The sequence below is a fragment of the Cucurbita pepo genome, chromosome 6 (genome assembly GCF_057944985.1).
Source record: "Cucurbita pepo subsp. pepo isolate OVF chromosome 6, ASM5794498v1, whole genome shotgun sequence".
NCBI classification, from domain to species: domain Eukaryota; kingdom Viridiplantae; phylum Streptophyta; class Magnoliopsida; order Cucurbitales; family Cucurbitaceae; genus Cucurbita; species Cucurbita pepo.
The window spans coordinates 418489-434687 of NC_141803.1; the positions used below are offsets into that span (position 1 = coordinate 418489).

General features: G+C 37.7%; 2 protein-coding genes across 3 annotated transcripts; both read right to left on the bottom strand.

Moving 5' to 3' along the window:
• Positions 1 to 908: 908 nt before the first annotated feature.
• On the bottom strand, positions 909 to 9608 carry LOC111796907 (vacuolar protein sorting-associated protein 35B). Of its 2 annotated transcripts, none has more exons than XM_023679706.2 (22): positions 9255 to 9608; positions 9055 to 9173; positions 8823 to 8946; positions 8412 to 8597; positions 7927 to 8014; positions 7672 to 7728; positions 7505 to 7594; positions 7259 to 7381; positions 6494 to 6568; positions 6364 to 6423; positions 5916 to 6032; positions 5462 to 5701; positions 5321 to 5386; positions 4944 to 5033; positions 4503 to 4592; positions 4130 to 4216; positions 3532 to 3600; positions 2834 to 2914; positions 2517 to 2624; positions 2328 to 2431; positions 2110 to 2223; positions 909 to 1306 (listed from the first exon to the last, which is right to left on the bottom strand). In XM_023679706.2, exons 2-22 carry the CDS (start codon positions 9107 to 9109, stop codon positions 1096 to 1098), a joined length of 2235 nt encoding a protein of 744 aa, XP_023535474.2. In that variant the 5' UTR covers positions 9110 to 9173; positions 9255 to 9608; the 3' UTR covers positions 909 to 1095. The 2 variants fall into 2 exon arrangements, with proteins under 2 accessions (XP_023535474.2, XP_023535473.2); XM_023679705.2 differs by having other exon boundaries at positions 9055 to 9151; positions 9255 to 9607.
• Positions 9609 to 10655: 1047 nt separating this feature from the next.
• LOC111796905 (ABC transporter B family member 13) lies at positions 10656 to 15976 on the bottom strand. The gene is made up of 10 exons (XM_023679703.2): positions 15388 to 15976; positions 15255 to 15309; positions 14969 to 15144; positions 14694 to 14894; positions 14353 to 14612; positions 13846 to 14159; positions 13543 to 13766; positions 12680 to 13463; positions 12328 to 12569; positions 10656 to 12052 (listed from the first exon to the last, which is right to left on the bottom strand). The coding sequence occupies exons 1-10, from the start codon at positions 15658 to 15660 to the stop codon at positions 10829 to 10831; spliced, it is 3753 nt and encodes a 1250-aa protein (XP_023535471.2). The 5' UTR covers positions 15661 to 15976; the 3' UTR covers positions 10656 to 10828.
• Between the last annotated feature and the right edge of the window lie 223 nt (positions 15977 to 16199).

Here is a 16199-nt window from a genome sequence, read left to right on the forward strand (position 1 = left end):
ATATAATATATACAATTATAATTTATAATACTGTGGCTAAATGTGTATCTAACCAATTAAGATATTGTATATATTGACTAAATCTAAAATGTTCAAATCTCTAATCTAATCCACAGGTTGAAGAACTAAATTCAAATTAATATAAATTTCAATATAAAAAAGATGTATTTTATATATTAACTTGCTTTAATTAATTAAAATCATTTAAAATATACATTAGAAAAGTGGAATTAAATTATTAAATTTTATAGAAAAAATAGATTTTGACCTGAAAGTTGTCGAGCTTAAGTGTTTTAATAATTATTCTCAGCTCAAGCTTAGCTAACAGCCAAAAAATTTAGCTTTTTTCTCCAAAGATTAATCGATTTTACAATTTATTATTAAAAACATCGAAATTAGGGGTCTTAGTGGTGCTTTCGGTGACCCTATCAAACTAAACATGGGCATTTGATATCATCAAATTAAATAATTTTAACAATAATAATAAATGACTAATTTTTAAAATTTATAAATGAGGATTATTGCAAAGGATTTAAGAATTTAGATACTAAAATAATAAACTTTTAAAATTTTAATAAAACAAATATCGAACACACTCAACAGTCCCTCAATAGTTCATACCGACAATCATATTTAAAGACTTCAAATTTTACTTCACTAATAGATAAAGAATAAAAATAAAAATTTATAGTTTATTAAACATAAAATTTATATTTGTCGAGAATCTATACAACATAAAAATAAAAAGTTAGACTTCTCAATACAAACTTAAAAGTTTAGATTAAGAGATTAAGAGGTTTTTTAAAAGCTTAGGAACTAAAGGATTCAAAAACAAGCTCACGCAAGTGATGAACATCAGGCATATTTTGTTGGGGGGGGACTGATATTTCGCACTCTTAAGTCACAAATGAGACAAACTCCCCTTACCCTTCCAACTACGTTAGAAACAAAAAAGATTAAATATACAAGGGGCTGCGTATAGAATAACAAACACAGAATTTCCTTCAATACTAAAAGCTATATAAGCAGACCGAAACCCAGAACAAATAGCTTTAAGACGGCAATCAAAGATTTCAAACATTTTTGGTGATTAAATCAAACCTTGATGGAATCATATCTTTCACCCATCACACCACCTTTCTGTTTCTGGAACTGAATGTAGCGAAGTGTGCTGGTAAAGAATGCATCTGAAGAAGGACTGGCGCTCGGGGGGTCGCTCTGCAATTCAGTTGTTATTAATTCAATCAACCCTTGAATTGCAGCGGTTGTAATCTGCTGGTTTCCTTTCTCGAAATAGTAGAGGTACCTGAACCGCATAAGCATACATATTCAAATACAAGTATTTGTCCATTAGAAAGTAACCATACTGTTCATATCAAAATTGTTCCTTTTTTGTAACGGTTAGCGCATTTTTAAAACAAAACTATATCTCACAATTTGGTTATAACACATGTCACTAAACATAAAATTACATAGTTACTGGAATTCTGTATGTCTGACAAAAGACAGAAGCATTATACTTCAATTCACTGCCAGGTATTGCCCAGAGTAGTGTCTATACAGAATATGAATGAGCATATCTGATTTTTCTAAGGAACAGATTCCCCCGTAGCATGTTATCCCTTGAATGAGAACTTAAAACCACTATGTACGCTAGTGAATCATCATCAAACATTTTTGGATAGGAAAGAACGTCGGAAAAGGAAGAATAAGGAACTGGTCAAGGAAATTATAAACAACTTTACAAATAGTTTGATTTAAAAAAATCAAAAGGAATTAGAGAACTCTTTGTATAAACAAAATAAGCTCTCGAGTTGTCATTTAAATTTAAAATTCTGTATATTTGTATACAAAAGAATTTACAACTTCGGTAATCAAATTTAATTCTTAAATGCTCATTTAATTTCAACGGTCAGTTTTGAGGCACTATTCAATCATTTGGATATGGGTCAACTAGTGGTATTATTGAAAGAGTTCTTTTAAAAGGTAAGATAGTATAAATGATGGATAAGAGCAGCCGTTAGTATTCTAGTCAAGGGAAAGAATTGTGTTTGACATATTATGTTTTGTCCTTAACTATAAAAAGGAGGTAAAATTTCAGATACTAACTTGTTCAGTATTTCAACAAAAAGTGTGACGGGTCCACTGCTGCCCCGTGTAACAGTAGCCATCTGTTGAGCAGCATTTGCAATTCGTAGGGCACGTTTTAGGCAAAGAAGAACTCTGTTTACGGGGGGGAAATCTGATTATTTCTTCCAAGACAACTAAGCAACCTAAAAGTCAAACATGCCAAAAGTAAAACGGTCAAGCAAGCATAAGGGAATAACCTCTCTCCATCCTTAATGCCTTCTGGATCATCAACCCAAAAGAGATGCGAGCATGCATAAACAGCCCTACACTGATCTGGTTTCTTTAGAAGCTTCGCAGAATACTGGCAAAAGACAGAAGAACACTTCAGGATATAGACCATGACATTTGTAAAGGCACGAGATTGAGTAATGTAAATGTATATTTACCCCAGTAGCTTTGTGTGTCAAAGTATCTCTGTTCTCAATGCCAAACACATTCATCCTCTGCAGAGTCCCAATAATAAGGTGTATTGCAGTCACTTGAGCCTTAGAATCCTAGATTCAAAGTCAATTATGCAACAGACGGAAAGAAAATGAAGCAAACTGCATCAAATCTTTACTTTCAAAAGGGGAAGAAATCAAACAAACTGCATTTTTTTACGAGTACTGAAGTGGAAGTAAAGAGAACTTGTATGTAAAGCCAGATCAGAAAAACAGCTCTTGTGCTGCGGAGTCTGTATTATAAAAAAGACATTGATATTTACCGAAATATCTTCCTCATAGATTATAAATGCTTGAGTAAAGAATTCGTACGCAACAGGTTCAAGGTCACAGTCATTAGCTGCCTGAATAATAGAGGAGAATGAATAGAAGTTAGAAGAAAACTCTAACATCTACAGAGATAAGATCCTTAGATATGGTGATTCAGATCATCAGAATGATATGATTTGGTCTAGTATACCACTAGAATGATGTGATTTGGGGTTGTATATCTATGTAAACAACTAACTACAGACTAGTATGGTGTAAAGCAGGAACCAAAAAAAAAAAATTGTTGCAGAATTCTTTCTTTCTATTTCGGCAATAAAGCATAATGTCCCACCATGGACGAAATTTTGCTTATCAAGAGAACAGTTTCTGAGGCCCATTCGCTAATTAGGATTGGAAACATAAAAATAAAAAATGTCGTCCTCATTCCTATCATAGATGTTTTCTTCATTAGATTAGTGATTTCTCAACCCAAAATAAGAAGAATGTGACGTTCCTTATTCCCTTGTCCTCAGGCCTCTACTATTTCGATCCTTTAACGGTATTTTCTCTCTTTTAATATTGTTGCATTTTCTACCTTGACTTTAAATTGATTCTCATTCTAAAAATGATCAAACAATATCTAGGGTTGTTTACATTATTTCACAATACTGTATTGAGAGAGATCTCTATTTCAAATCATTGATTTTCGTACCTCAGCACATTCCAGGTATAACCTTAGTGCCAATTCAGGAGCTGGAACAGAGGAAAGCGCCTCGATAAGCTGGAGCCAAAAAGGGAAGTACCACAAGTTATTTCTGAAGCAGCCGAGTTTATAAATACTAGGAAATGATTGAGAAAATAATAAAATATAACTCCATTGGATCTTGACAGTTAAAATTGACTTATCGAACGGATTTCACTCAGATGAAGACCACACAACCACTAACCCTCCGGTTATAAATACAAACATTTCAATTTTAACCAGCACAGATATAACAACAAAGGTATTTTGTTAACATTCTATACATAGCTTAGTAGACTGAACTTCTCTGGCTATATATATTGACCAAGCTTTACCAATCTCATTGAATTTTTAGATTGTCTGGATTGAGTCAAAGTGTGTGTAGGTCTACGAGCCAGAAATATAATTTATAAATTAAAGGAGGTTAGACAGATTAACTATTATCTGGTTTGATATTGAGATGCAGTGTTGCACAATCTAACATTAGAGGACTTGTAGTATAACACTACTTAAAGCCTTAGGAGAGATATCGGCATCCCCCCTATGTAAACCAGTGGATCTCAATTACCTGATTTAAAATCTGAAATATTTTCTTTGGCGTATCATGCATTTCTTCTACCACATCCCCATTTTGATTTTGTAACCGTCTAATTAACTGCAAACATGGGAGAAAATTATGTACATGTACTTCATAATGAAGCTGGTAAATAAAATAACTTCAAATGAGATTCAAGAATGGGCAAAAACATTATTAGTTAAGAATACAAGGAAAAAGGTCCAGGAAAGATAAATCCAACAAAATCCAAGACTCGAAACATGAGCAAATTATAGGTTATAATTGACCAAGATTTGAAAGTCAATTCTCCTACACGAGAATTCTTCAACCACCAGGAATAAACATGACACACAGCTGTCTTGCACATCAAACAGGACAAACATACATTGAGGGCAGAAAATATCAGGGGAGGAACAGTGAAAGGCAGGCGATTTGGTCCTCCACACAATATGTGCTTCTTCACGGCACAGATAATCTGAGATTCAAGAGATGAACTCATTAACAAGGTTAGCATGGGCCCAAGTAAAAATTTTGAGAATTCTCAAACATAAAGAAATATTGAATAGAAGATAAAGGTTTATGATTTCTGAGACTAAAAATGTGCCTTTAGAAAAAAAAAATTGTGTTAATAAATTAAACCAAATTACTGAGTGGCCATAAAAAATATTGCAAGATTGATTTGCATACGACAGTTCATTTTAAATTCTCAAAGGTAAGAGATAAATAATGAAAACATAGTCGGATGATGCATGCTACTGTAATTATCTTATTCTCAAGAAGTCTTATTTAGTACTAGCAGTAGCAAAAATGTAAATAACAATTTTACCTCTAACATTTCCACTGGGTCATCGTTATGTAGCATGTGTAGGAGGCGGGCAACAGAATTTTGCTCTTCCTTGAAATCCTCTTCGTCAAGCTATTATCAGAATAAAGACAAGAAAAGCAATTAGCTGGGACTTTTTATTTCCATTTTTGACCCATCAGTATGCTCTTTTCCAGAATAATGCAAGAAAACAATAGGCAATAGACAGATAGCACATGTAGATATCATGTGCCCCGGTATGAGAGAGGGGGGAGATGCAATAAGAGTATCGAATAATGGAATTACAATAAAAGTCACAAGTGCATTCATCTATAGAAAGAAGGAAAACAAAATGATTATAGTAATCAAAAGTTGCACGTTGGAAAAAAGTTTGTATTTACCTCATCGCCAGTAACTTCTTCCAAGTCCTTGATAAGCCCTTTTATTAGTTCAAACAACACGTCAACCTGTCATAGAATATGATAAATATAATCCACAAGTGGAAAGGTTGATATCATAGAATACAAAGAAGCGAATCAAACCTTATCAGCAGTAGAAATGCAAGAGTTATTTTTCATTATACTTTGAATAATGACCATGGCCATAACTTTGTTTGTGGCATTGTCCAGGTGGTCCATGACACGAGGATAATTTGAGAGTGTAAGAGCTGTCACAATATCATTATATTTCTCTAATGGAGCACTGAGAAGCACAACTATTTGTTTTGTTGCTCTGGTATCTTCAAGCTTTGGTTGGCTGGAGAGTTTTTTAACGCATGCTCCCTTTCAGAAGTTCAAAAGCAACAAAACAATTGAAGTGAAGATAGGGACGTGTCTTATAAAATGCCAGAATTAGGATTCCTACATGAAAAGCACAGTAGCCAAATAGCCTCATGGCATACAGCACACAAAAGGCTTGTCACCTAAGAGTGTGTCTACCGTCTAAAAAAAAGTTATTTAAGGTCATTACAGCATTGAAGAGAGGAAAGGAGATTACCAATATTTGGTCCACATAATCAAGCCGATCCGGATGAACACGAAGCGTAAATGACAGAAGAGAGACATACAATGTTATAGCTCCAACAATAGGCATGTCAACCTGTGCTTCTATTACCTGTTAAAAATATTATATCTGGTCAATTCTCATGCTGAGAAACTTTTGCAGTTCCAACATAAAGAGCATATGCACGAGACATGTTGAAAATAAACAGAAGCTTGCATCAAAAACTTCAGATGATAATTGTAATATTGTATCTTATCTTTAGAGGGAGAGAGAAACCTACTCTCAGTAGCAAGCTTGTTAAGAGTTGGACCAAACTGATGACTGTTTGACTGTTTTGAGCTATTTTTACAATTTTGGTATTTAGATTATCGTTGAGATTTATATAATATAATTAAATCCATCTTCTTATGGTTGAAGTTAACTCACAAGAAAGCAATCTTACCTTCCCAATAGCATTGCTCAACTTAGCAAAGGCTTCTACATGCAGAAATTCAGGTATTACCTGAAATATGTCAAAATTCAGAAAAATGTGGAAGAAGAAGAACAAAGAGACATCACAATTGATTACTTACATCTGCATTGGAAACAGCATAGTTTGATAGTCTATCCATTAATTGAGAAAGAACCATCCTGATGTCAACAGTTGCCTATAAATGAATTTTTTTTTTGGGTAAGAAACAGAACTTTTATTGATGAGAAAATTAAAGAAAGAGGAAAGGAATACAAGGGCATAAGAAAAAGAGCCCGACAAAAAAAAAAAAAAAAAAAAACGAGCCCAAAATAAAGCAAAGGGAGCCTAAAAGTAACTACAAAAAGGGGCTCCAATCCAGCAAAAGGGTCTATTAACTGATGCTCATAACGAGGCATTAAACCTAGCCCCCCAGACTTCCTCACTCAATCTCTACCTCTCCCTAAAATAATGTTATTTCTCCCAATCTAGAAACCCCAAACGACAGCAGAAAAACTAGTCTTCCACAAAACTTAGATCAGATTACAAAGAAAGTATCATTATAGAATGAACTGGTCTTCTCTTTTGTAAGATATAATAAACATTAACTATAATCTTTAACCAATAAACCAAGAAATAACCTTTAGGGGACCCAGATTACCCAAATGGGGTCATGAAACTCCCTAATTATTTTGAAAAATTCTAAAGGAGATGATGGAAAAATTATATTTACATGGGAAATGCCCAACTACATCAAGCAACCACTTTTTTGTATCACAAATCGAATATTATAACCTATCAATGGCAACAAGTTGTAAAAGCCATTAGAAATATGTTGATAATAGTAAGAATAAATTAAATCTTACAGAAACTGAGGTAAGTTATTCACCTGAAGCTGCGGGCAAACACCCAACAATGTCTCAAGCGTCTGTAAATGGTATTCATCTGGAAACACCTGAATAATACAATCCATCAGATAGTACTGAGATAACTCATCTTTGCAGTTGACCACCTGTTCATGCAACAAGAAGAATGCAGGTCATCAGGACGTACTGTAATTTACCCTTTTTCTTTTTTATGTCAGGAAAAGCTTGGAAGAAATAGACAGATCAATGTCGACTACAAAATTAGAGACCTGCTCCAAGACTCTAGGAAGAACAGTCTGCTTGTACATTTCAAGGTCCACACCCTCTATCTGACTGAGAACATGGAGATTCTTTCCAACCTGGAACAGAATATAAGAGAAAGGATAATCTCTTGAAGTAATGTATGCAGAGTTCTCACAATATTCAGAATTATTACGAGATCACGAAGTTCACTTCTCTCTTTTTCCTGCTTCTCTCTCAACCGAGCAGGTCCCTGCAGATGAAAAAGTGCAATTGAAGGCCTCAACTCAGGATCGCCAAAGTGTAGGAATGATTTGCACACACCATAACACCTGCATGGCCAAAAATCGTGCCCTCATGGATCATTTTACCTCCATGGCATGCAAGCACTTTGGTGTCATGCACATACAAACACAAACAAGACGAATAAAAGTTCAAATGTTCCACAAACCTGAAGCTGAATTCGCACCCAAAGTTTATTCATTTCAGTAAAATTTTGTAGCACAAATTCTACGGCCTCCATGACAGTGTCAGCATCGCTGCAGGAAGCCAAAATTACATTGGATTATTTTCAGATTTCATATTTGCAATATAAACTAAAATCACATTCTGGACAATTGAAATGTTTTCTTCCAATGAAATAAACAAATCATAGTATCTTCCAGAATAAGCTTACTTATTTACAATCACAGTAATTATGATTGTCCATTCATTCATTCGAATAAAAGGTGGAGTAATAGCTCAAAGTTTTAAAAATACGCATCCACAATTGAAAAACTAGTTTCTATCAAGTACATTTGTAGCTGTTGCTGTTCTCAGTCACAAACTTTTAATGACAAGAATTACAAGAAAACTTAAGTAAAGTAATCGGATTCTAGAATGCAAATCTGCCTTAAAAGAGAAAAGGTAAACAGGCGAATTAAGTTATCATCTTACCCTTCGCACTCAGAATTAATATCTAGCAATATGTCCCTACTGACTTGTGCTAGATAGTTTCTAAGAAAGAGACCACGTAATGGATGTTGAACTCCACGACACATTTCCACGAGATCTTTGAGGATCTCCTTCGCCGGGACCTCCTTAGATTTCATGTAGACTGAGCCAACCGTACAAAGGAGGTACCTAGATGCAGAAAAAGAAAGATAAAAAATGAAAAATCCACTGAGGTTGACGGGGCATGGCAAAACTATTCCTATCCAGAATAAGCCAGTCGTCACAGAATCAGCATTATAGAGATGGCTCTTCCGCCATAGAATGAGCCAGCCATCAAAAGATAAAGGAAGACGAGAATGCATAACTAATTAGCTTAAGTTTGACGCCTTAGGACGTTAGCCAATTTTCACTCACAGTCTGGGCAATATATTCCCGGCGTGTTGCACGAGTTCATACAGATCGACGACCGTTACGCCATGCCTACTTTCGTCCTTAAAAAATATCTCCAACATCCTCAATTCGTCAAAGGCTCGCATATCTAAGACGATGTACACAGCAAAAAAAGAAGAGAAAAAAATCAAATCACCTTTCAAAGAATCGATCCAGTCGATACACAAATGATTAGTCATTAGAAAAGGGGAATTACAGAGTTCGTAATATCTATGTGGTGAAAGCTTCGAAGTTCGAAGCTCCGAAAGCATCAGAGCCGAGTATTTGAGGGCTTCTCTGAGATTGTTCGCGTCCTGAGACGATAAACGTCAATAACTACGGAGAGATTAGGGATTGTCCAATAGAATTGAACCTTTGAAATTCAAGAAAAAGAGTTAGTGTAAAGATTGGAGATACCACGGCTTGATGCATGTAGAAGGCATTGTGTTGAATTCCAGCGATTCCTTCCGCCAGCCATTTCTCTTCGTCTTCAATTGCAACCGATAACATATCCACTCTCTCTCTCTCTCTCTCTCTCTCTCTCTATCGGAGATGATCGAAAGCTGAAAGACAGCAGAGCCTCGCCGGCGACTGAGCCCTTCCCCTTTCTGAGGCGAGCAAAATGATTTTGACAGCTAATGCGAGTTGGCCCCAAAGTTGCCTTAAATTACCGGGAGTCGTTGAGATGGGTCGATTGTACGGCTGCCTAATTTGGCGCCAAAGCGTGGCTGATGACCGATGACTGATGAGGCTTTCATTTCTTTATTCCCACATCCCAAACATCCATTCATCATTATAGCAATGAGCTATTTTTTTAATGAAATGGTAAAACATTATTGGTGGCTTCCATTTACAATTTTAAAAATTATGAACCAAATCAAGCAGACGGCTAAACGCATAGCGCCAAGCTGTTGCCCACCACACCACACCGCTGCATGCATAAGGACGAAGCCCATTTGTACACACCCAAGCCCTTACAACCGCTACCCAAATACCAAGTTCTGCTCCCTCTTTGGAACTATATATATATATATTTATATATTAAGTTTGGTATCTATTTATTGTTTCATGTTTTTCTAATATATTTTGTAATCCTTTCCAATTTCTTGTTATTTAAAATTTATAATTAAAAAAAGTAAAACTTTATACGAAAATAATTTGTTAAAATTAAATATTGATTGCTAATATAAATTTGAGAAATAAAAAGTCGAAATAGACAAGCTCACTGTTAGTCGATATTGTCTGCTTTGGCTTGTATTGCCTTTAGCCTCACGATTTTTTAAAACGTATCGTCTAAAAAGAGGTTATCACACCTTTATAAGGTATGTTTCGTTGTCCTTTCCGAGTGACATGGATCTCACATATGGTGATACATAACGGGTCAGAGCAAACAATATCTATGAGTGGTGGTGAGCTTGGGCTATTAGAAATGGTATCAGAGTCAAGCATTGAGCGGTGTGTCAACGAGGACACTAGACCCCAAGGGGGGTGGATTGTGAGATCCCACATCGGTTGTGGAATGAAGTAGTATGCCAGCAAGGACGTAGGCTCCCAAGAGGGTGAATTGTGAGATTTCACATCCATTGGAGAGTGGAACAAAACATGCATGGTGCAGAAACCTCTCTCTAGACGACGCGTTTTAATAAAAATTATGACGTCGACAACAATTCGTAATAGGCCAAAACGGACAATATTTGCTAGCGGTGGACTTGGACGGTTACAAAATGCTTATGCTTCTCTCAAAATCGAGAGGAAGAATCGAAAAAATCGAGAGCAAGAAAGTTAATGTTGTTCATAAGAATTGGAATGGAAGCTATATAATGTTAAGAGTTTCATGCATTCACTTCAAAATATAGAATTTACTCAAGTAGGTGAGAGAGAACAAGATTACAGCACAAAACACACCCATGGTGCAGATGTTTTCTCTCTTTCCATCTGTTTTGCTATCTCAGGCTCGTGGGAGATGATTTCGTATGCAACAGCTAAACCAACTACTCAAGCGATTGCACACTCGTTTCCTGCTGTAAGTTCACCAACTGTTTATAGATACTGTTGGGGTTCTTCAGTAAGCTATCATGGCTGCCAATCTCAACCACTCTGCCACTCTTGAGCACGGCGATTCTGTTGGCATTGCGGATGGTTGTAAGCCGGTGGGCGACGAGAATTGTTGTCCGGCCTTCCATTAGCCTGTCAAGAGCCTCCTGCACCTGCTTCTCAGAGGCTGCATCCAATGCACTTGTTGCTTCATCCAACAGAAGAATGGAAGGCTCTTTCAGTATTGCTCTAGCAATTGCCACCCTCTGCTTCTGCCCTCCAGAGAGCTGCACTCCTCGGTCGCCAACGTGCGTTGCATAGCCATTCGGCATTCGGCTGATGAAGCCATGAGCGTTAGCTGCCTTAGCTGCTTTCATTACTTCAATTTCTGATGCCTCCTGATTCCCATACTTGATGTTCTCATGTACTGTTGTGGAAAACAAAGCTGGTTCTTGTTGAACCAACCCAATTTTCATCCTTAATGATCTCAAGTTTAAGCTTGTAATGTCACGCCCATCGATAGAGATAGTTCCCGACATGGGGTTGTAGAATCTCATCACCAATGCTATCACCGTGCTCTTTCCTGACCCACTTCGACCGACAACAGCTAGACTCTTGCCTGCAGATACCCTTAGATTCAAATCCTCAAAGATTGTGATATCTGGTCTTGCAGGGTACTTAAAACTCACGTTTCTGAATTCAATGTCGCCCCTGATGTTAGTTACCATCTCGGCGGATCGATTGTCAGAATCTATGGCGGTTCTCCGATGGAGAATATTGAAGACTGATCCTAATGCTTGAGAGCCTTTTACAATATCAGGTGTAAGAGCCAGAGTTTCTGCTATTGCTAATGATGTGATTATCAAAACCATGAAAGATTTCATGATGTCCCCAAAGTTTGAGTGTTTGTGTTTGATAAGAGTTGATGCATACCAAAGGCCAAGTGCATAGGAACAGAATGCAAAGAACTGGGATATGCCATAGCCAAAGCCAGCAATATGGCCTCTCACAAGGGCCTGCTTATTGGGTTTGTTTAATTCAAAGGCAAATTGACTTGAGATCTTTTCTTCAGCACCAAATGCTGCAACCGTGCGTATATTGGCGATGGCTTCGCGTGCTACAGCTGTTGCACGGTTATACGCTCGACTATAATCTCCTCCGAAGCCCTTGAGAAATAGTTGCTGCAGATTCATTGAAAGAAATCATCATTCAGGGGCAAGAATATGATGTGAAATGGATCAACTTTGGCAGAAAACAGACGGTGAGATCCCACATCGGTTGGGGCGAAAAATGTAACATTTTTTATAAGGGTGTGGAAACCTCTCCCTAGTAGACGCGTTTTAAAAACCTTGAGGGGAAGCCCGAAAGGAAAAGCCCAAAGAAGACAATATATGCTAGCAGTGAGTTGAGACGTTACTCAGACAGCTAGTTATTAGTGGTGAACTTTAAAAGTTACCTCAGTTATTGAAGCTCCAATAAGAAGGGGCAAAGAAGCAGCAACAACAGCTGCAAGGCGCCAACTGAATATAAAGGCAATAACAAATGCAGCCACAGTGAGCGCTAGATTCTGCACGATCGTCGATATACGGTCAGCCAGAGCACTTCTTACTAACGTTGCATCGGATGCCAAGATTGATGTCAAGGATCCAGTGTTGTTCTCATCTAAATCAAACCAACCAACTTCGTTGGAAAGGATAGCTGCAATTGATTGATGGCAAACATCAGACAAAATGGATGAAAAGGAATCAATTCGTAAACATCGGTGACTATAAAATCCCGAGCGATATCGTTTAAGAACACGAAGAAACCTGAGAATAACAGCAAACGAACACGAGCGGTTAGTCTCTCTCCCATTAAGGTATAGAAGTAGTGTTGCAACAGATATATAGGAATGGTGAGAATAGAAACTCCAACAAACACATAGGCGACATGTCGGACCTCTTCTTTGATTTGAGAATGATGAGGAGAATAAAATGCAGATAGGACATGGGTTATGCCAAGTGCAAACAAAGGAGCTTGAATGCCTGCAAGAATTGCCCCGATCGATCCTAGTACTGCATAAGGCCACTCGGGTGCGTTTAACTTCAGTAGCTCCCATATCGACGGAGGAGAATTCGAAGTTTTTGAATCTTTGTTTGCTGATTGTAGCTCAGTCTCTCTGAATGACTTGGAATCTTGTATACTGTTATGAAAGCTAAAAGATTCTCGAAAACTAGAACGCCCGGAACTCCTAGATGGAGATATTATGCTACAATCATTCACTTGGTCTGATACTTGCAAGCTTACTAGAGCTGCATACTCACCATTGTTTGACATCAATTCTGAATGATTTCCACTCTCAACAATTTGACCGTTTTTCAGGACAGTGATGGTATCGGCATCTTGAATTGTGGAAAGTCGATGTGCAACGATGATCGTCGTTCGATTCGACATGATTCTGTCCAGTGCCTGCTGAACAATGAGTTCTGATTCTGCATCAAGAGCACTAGTTGCCTCATCTAGAAGTAATATTTTTGGATTTCGTAAAACTGCCCTTGCAAGGGCAATCCTCTGCTTTTGCCCACCTGAAAGCTGCGTCCCTCCCTCTCCGACCTACACGTCGACTCCCGGAAGTAAGTCGTTCTCAAATTAAATGAATTTCAAACGAGTATTAAGATTAGAGGACACGAACCGGAGTTGAGTAACCATCTGGTAGTTCTTGAATGAAGGAATGAGCATTAGCAGCTTGAGCAGCTGCAATGATCTCATCCATGGCTGCATGTTCTTGACCAAAAAGAATATTGGCAGCTATTGTGGTACTAAACAAGGCAGGCTCTTGACTAACCAACCCCATTTGCCTTCTCAACCATTTCAAATCAAGAGACCTAAGATCATATCCATCCAATAGTATCTTACCTAATAAACTTCAAATAATCAGTCGGTGAGCCGACACAAGACCATAGAACTACCAAGGATATTTCATGACTCAACCAACCTGAAGACGGTTCGTAGAAACGCTGAACCATGGAAACAATGGTACTCTTTCCTGAGCCACTGGGGCCAACAACTGCAACTGTCTTTCCAGCACTTATTGAGAAGCTTAACTCCTCAAAAATCAGTTGGGGTCGGGAGGGATAAGCAAAGGAAACCTCAGAAAACTCAATCTTCCCTGCTACATTTGACAATGCTACTTCATTATCCGACCTCGACCACGATTCATAACCTGAGTCAATCATGCTAAAGATGTTGGCTGCAGCCACCCGACCTTTTGCGATGGCAGCGAGATTCGGCATAGCTTGACCGAGCGCACTGAAAGATAAGAGACATGATTAGGGAATCGAAGTTGGGCTATCAAAACATGAAGAGGAACACAACACCTCCCACTCCAAAATCTTCTGCTTTGTTACCACATTAAACTATTGGTATACACAAGAACTAGTTTAGCATAATTTAATGTTTTATATATGTTCATAAAATCTTCCTCAAGATAAGATGGACTTACAATCCACTGAAGATGACATTGATGATCGTCGTAAAAGCTTTCCCTCCATTTGTTTCGTGGCGGAGGACGAGTAGGCTGGCATACCAGAGGAGCAAAGCCCAGGCACAAAACAGAAGACTATATGTAAACCCCACGCCAATTCCTTTAGCAAAGCCACTCCTCTTCCCATGTTTCAATGCATTTTGAAGCGACTCGGAATATTTCTCCACGGCTTTACTTTCTCCTACATATGCGTACACTGTTCGAATCTGTGCAATAACCTGAGGAAAAGGCAGAAAAAAGCTTTGCAAAAGGGGTTTCCAAGCAAAAAGCTCTGTGAAATAAGAAAATTGTTTGTTTACCTCTTCAGCCGTCTTTCCAGCTTGAGCATAGGCAGCTTCACCTTTTTCAGATAGAGTGGACATGATGATTGTGTATGCACCTCCTGCAATGGCTACCAATGGAACAATGGCCAAAGTCAGAAGCGTCAGTTTCCAAACTGATGTAAATCCAATGCCAAATCCAACTACGAATTGGGAGAAATAACGCAAAGCATGGCCTATCTGCAACAAGAAAATGGATGACACTCAATACTTGGAACAATAAACCTCAAACAATCCGAAGTACAAAAGTTCACCTTGTCGCCTATGGCATCTTGAACCAGAACCATATCACTTGAGATATGGAAGATTATGTTGCAATCTTTGGCCTTCGTGTCGAAAAAGTGTATATCTTTCTTCAAAATTGAGTTGAGATACTTCATTCTCAACCTTGCCGCCTGCCTCTCTCCCGTTTGCATCCAGAAAGCCACACCTACAAACAAAGTTAAGGATTCCAGTAAATTCAATCTTTTCAGTAATTTGATCTCAACAACCCTTTTCCAGACATGTTCTAATCAACAACGATATGGAATTCTGAATCACCTATCCATGCTGATGCCAACACAATGAGGCCAAGATAGATCAAGAACAAAGCATTCTGCCAATGCAAAAAGAAGAGTTTTAACAAATATGAACAAATGAAGAGAGTTTTGGAGAATTGGAAGGTGCAATGTACTTCAGCAATACGAGAAGACAGTGTATGGGGATGTCTGGAAAAATGCCCCAAAGAATCGATGATCCGACCAAACAGAACAAAGAAAACAGGAAGAGCAGCCCCATGAACAAACGCTCCTAAGCTTCCAAACAGCATCAACAAACAATCAATTGCATCAGCAGCAGCAAACATACCAAAAAAGGAAACACTTATCTTCTTGCTTGGTTTCTCTTCTTGTTCCTCCATTTTGGGAGGTGGGTCTTGGTCTGATCCCCCATTGGACCCAATCTCCATCTCTCCCAAAAGACTAAGAAACTAATTTTCAGGGCTTTCAAATGTAACGAAAAGAAAAAAAACCTGATTCCAGATATGGAGTTGCTGGTGGTGGAGAGTGTTCATAAATGTAAAGACCATAATCAGTGAGCTAACGAACAATGCGGCGACTCAACTAAGGCAACAACTCCATTCCCAAATTTGTGGTGAATCGGAAAGATAAATTAGATTATGATTGTGACCCGGTTTGGGAGTTTGGAGGAAAAACCAGCTTGTGAATACCATTAAATGGGCATGCCAGTTCTGATCCGCCAAAATATGAACATGTTGGATCATATGGAAGGAGTGAAGCTTTTAACCCATCATAATGGCAGAGGCAGCAAGCGAGCGGGTCAACACAAAATGCTCTTTGTTGACGCTAAATGTTTGTGTCCTCAACTCTTAAAACTTTCACATGCATAGATTTAGTAGTTTAATTGCAAATTTGTAAATAAAATTTAGTATGCTACCGCTTTACTCTATTTATTTTAAATTTTATGGCTATTTAATCTAATACTATA

Coding starts and splice junctions, on each gene's coding strand:
- LOC111796907 (XM_023679705.2), bottom strand. CDS start 9,347: ATGTTATCGGTTGCAATTGAAGACGAAGAGAAATGGCTGGCGGAAGGA. Junction 5,702..5,915: donor ATTATGTGGACCAAATATTG/GTAATCTCCTTT, acceptor AACTTCTGAAAG/GGAGCATGCGTTAAAAAACT. Junction 5,387..5,461: donor GCATTTCTACTGCTGATAAG/GTTTGATTCGCT, acceptor ATTCTATGACAG/GTTGACGTGTTGTTTGAACT.
- LOC111796905 (XM_023679703.2), bottom strand. CDS start 15,660: ATGGAGATTGGGTCCAATGGGGGATCAGACCAAGACCCACCTCCCAAA. Junction 15,310..15,387: donor TGTCTTCTCGTATTGCTGAA/GTACATTGCACC, acceptor TTGCATTGGCAG/AATGCTTTGTTCTTGATCTA. Junction 15,145..15,254: donor GTTGGCATCAGCATGGATAG/GTGATTCAGAAT, acceptor CTTTGTTTGTAG/GTGTGGCTTTCTGGATGCAA.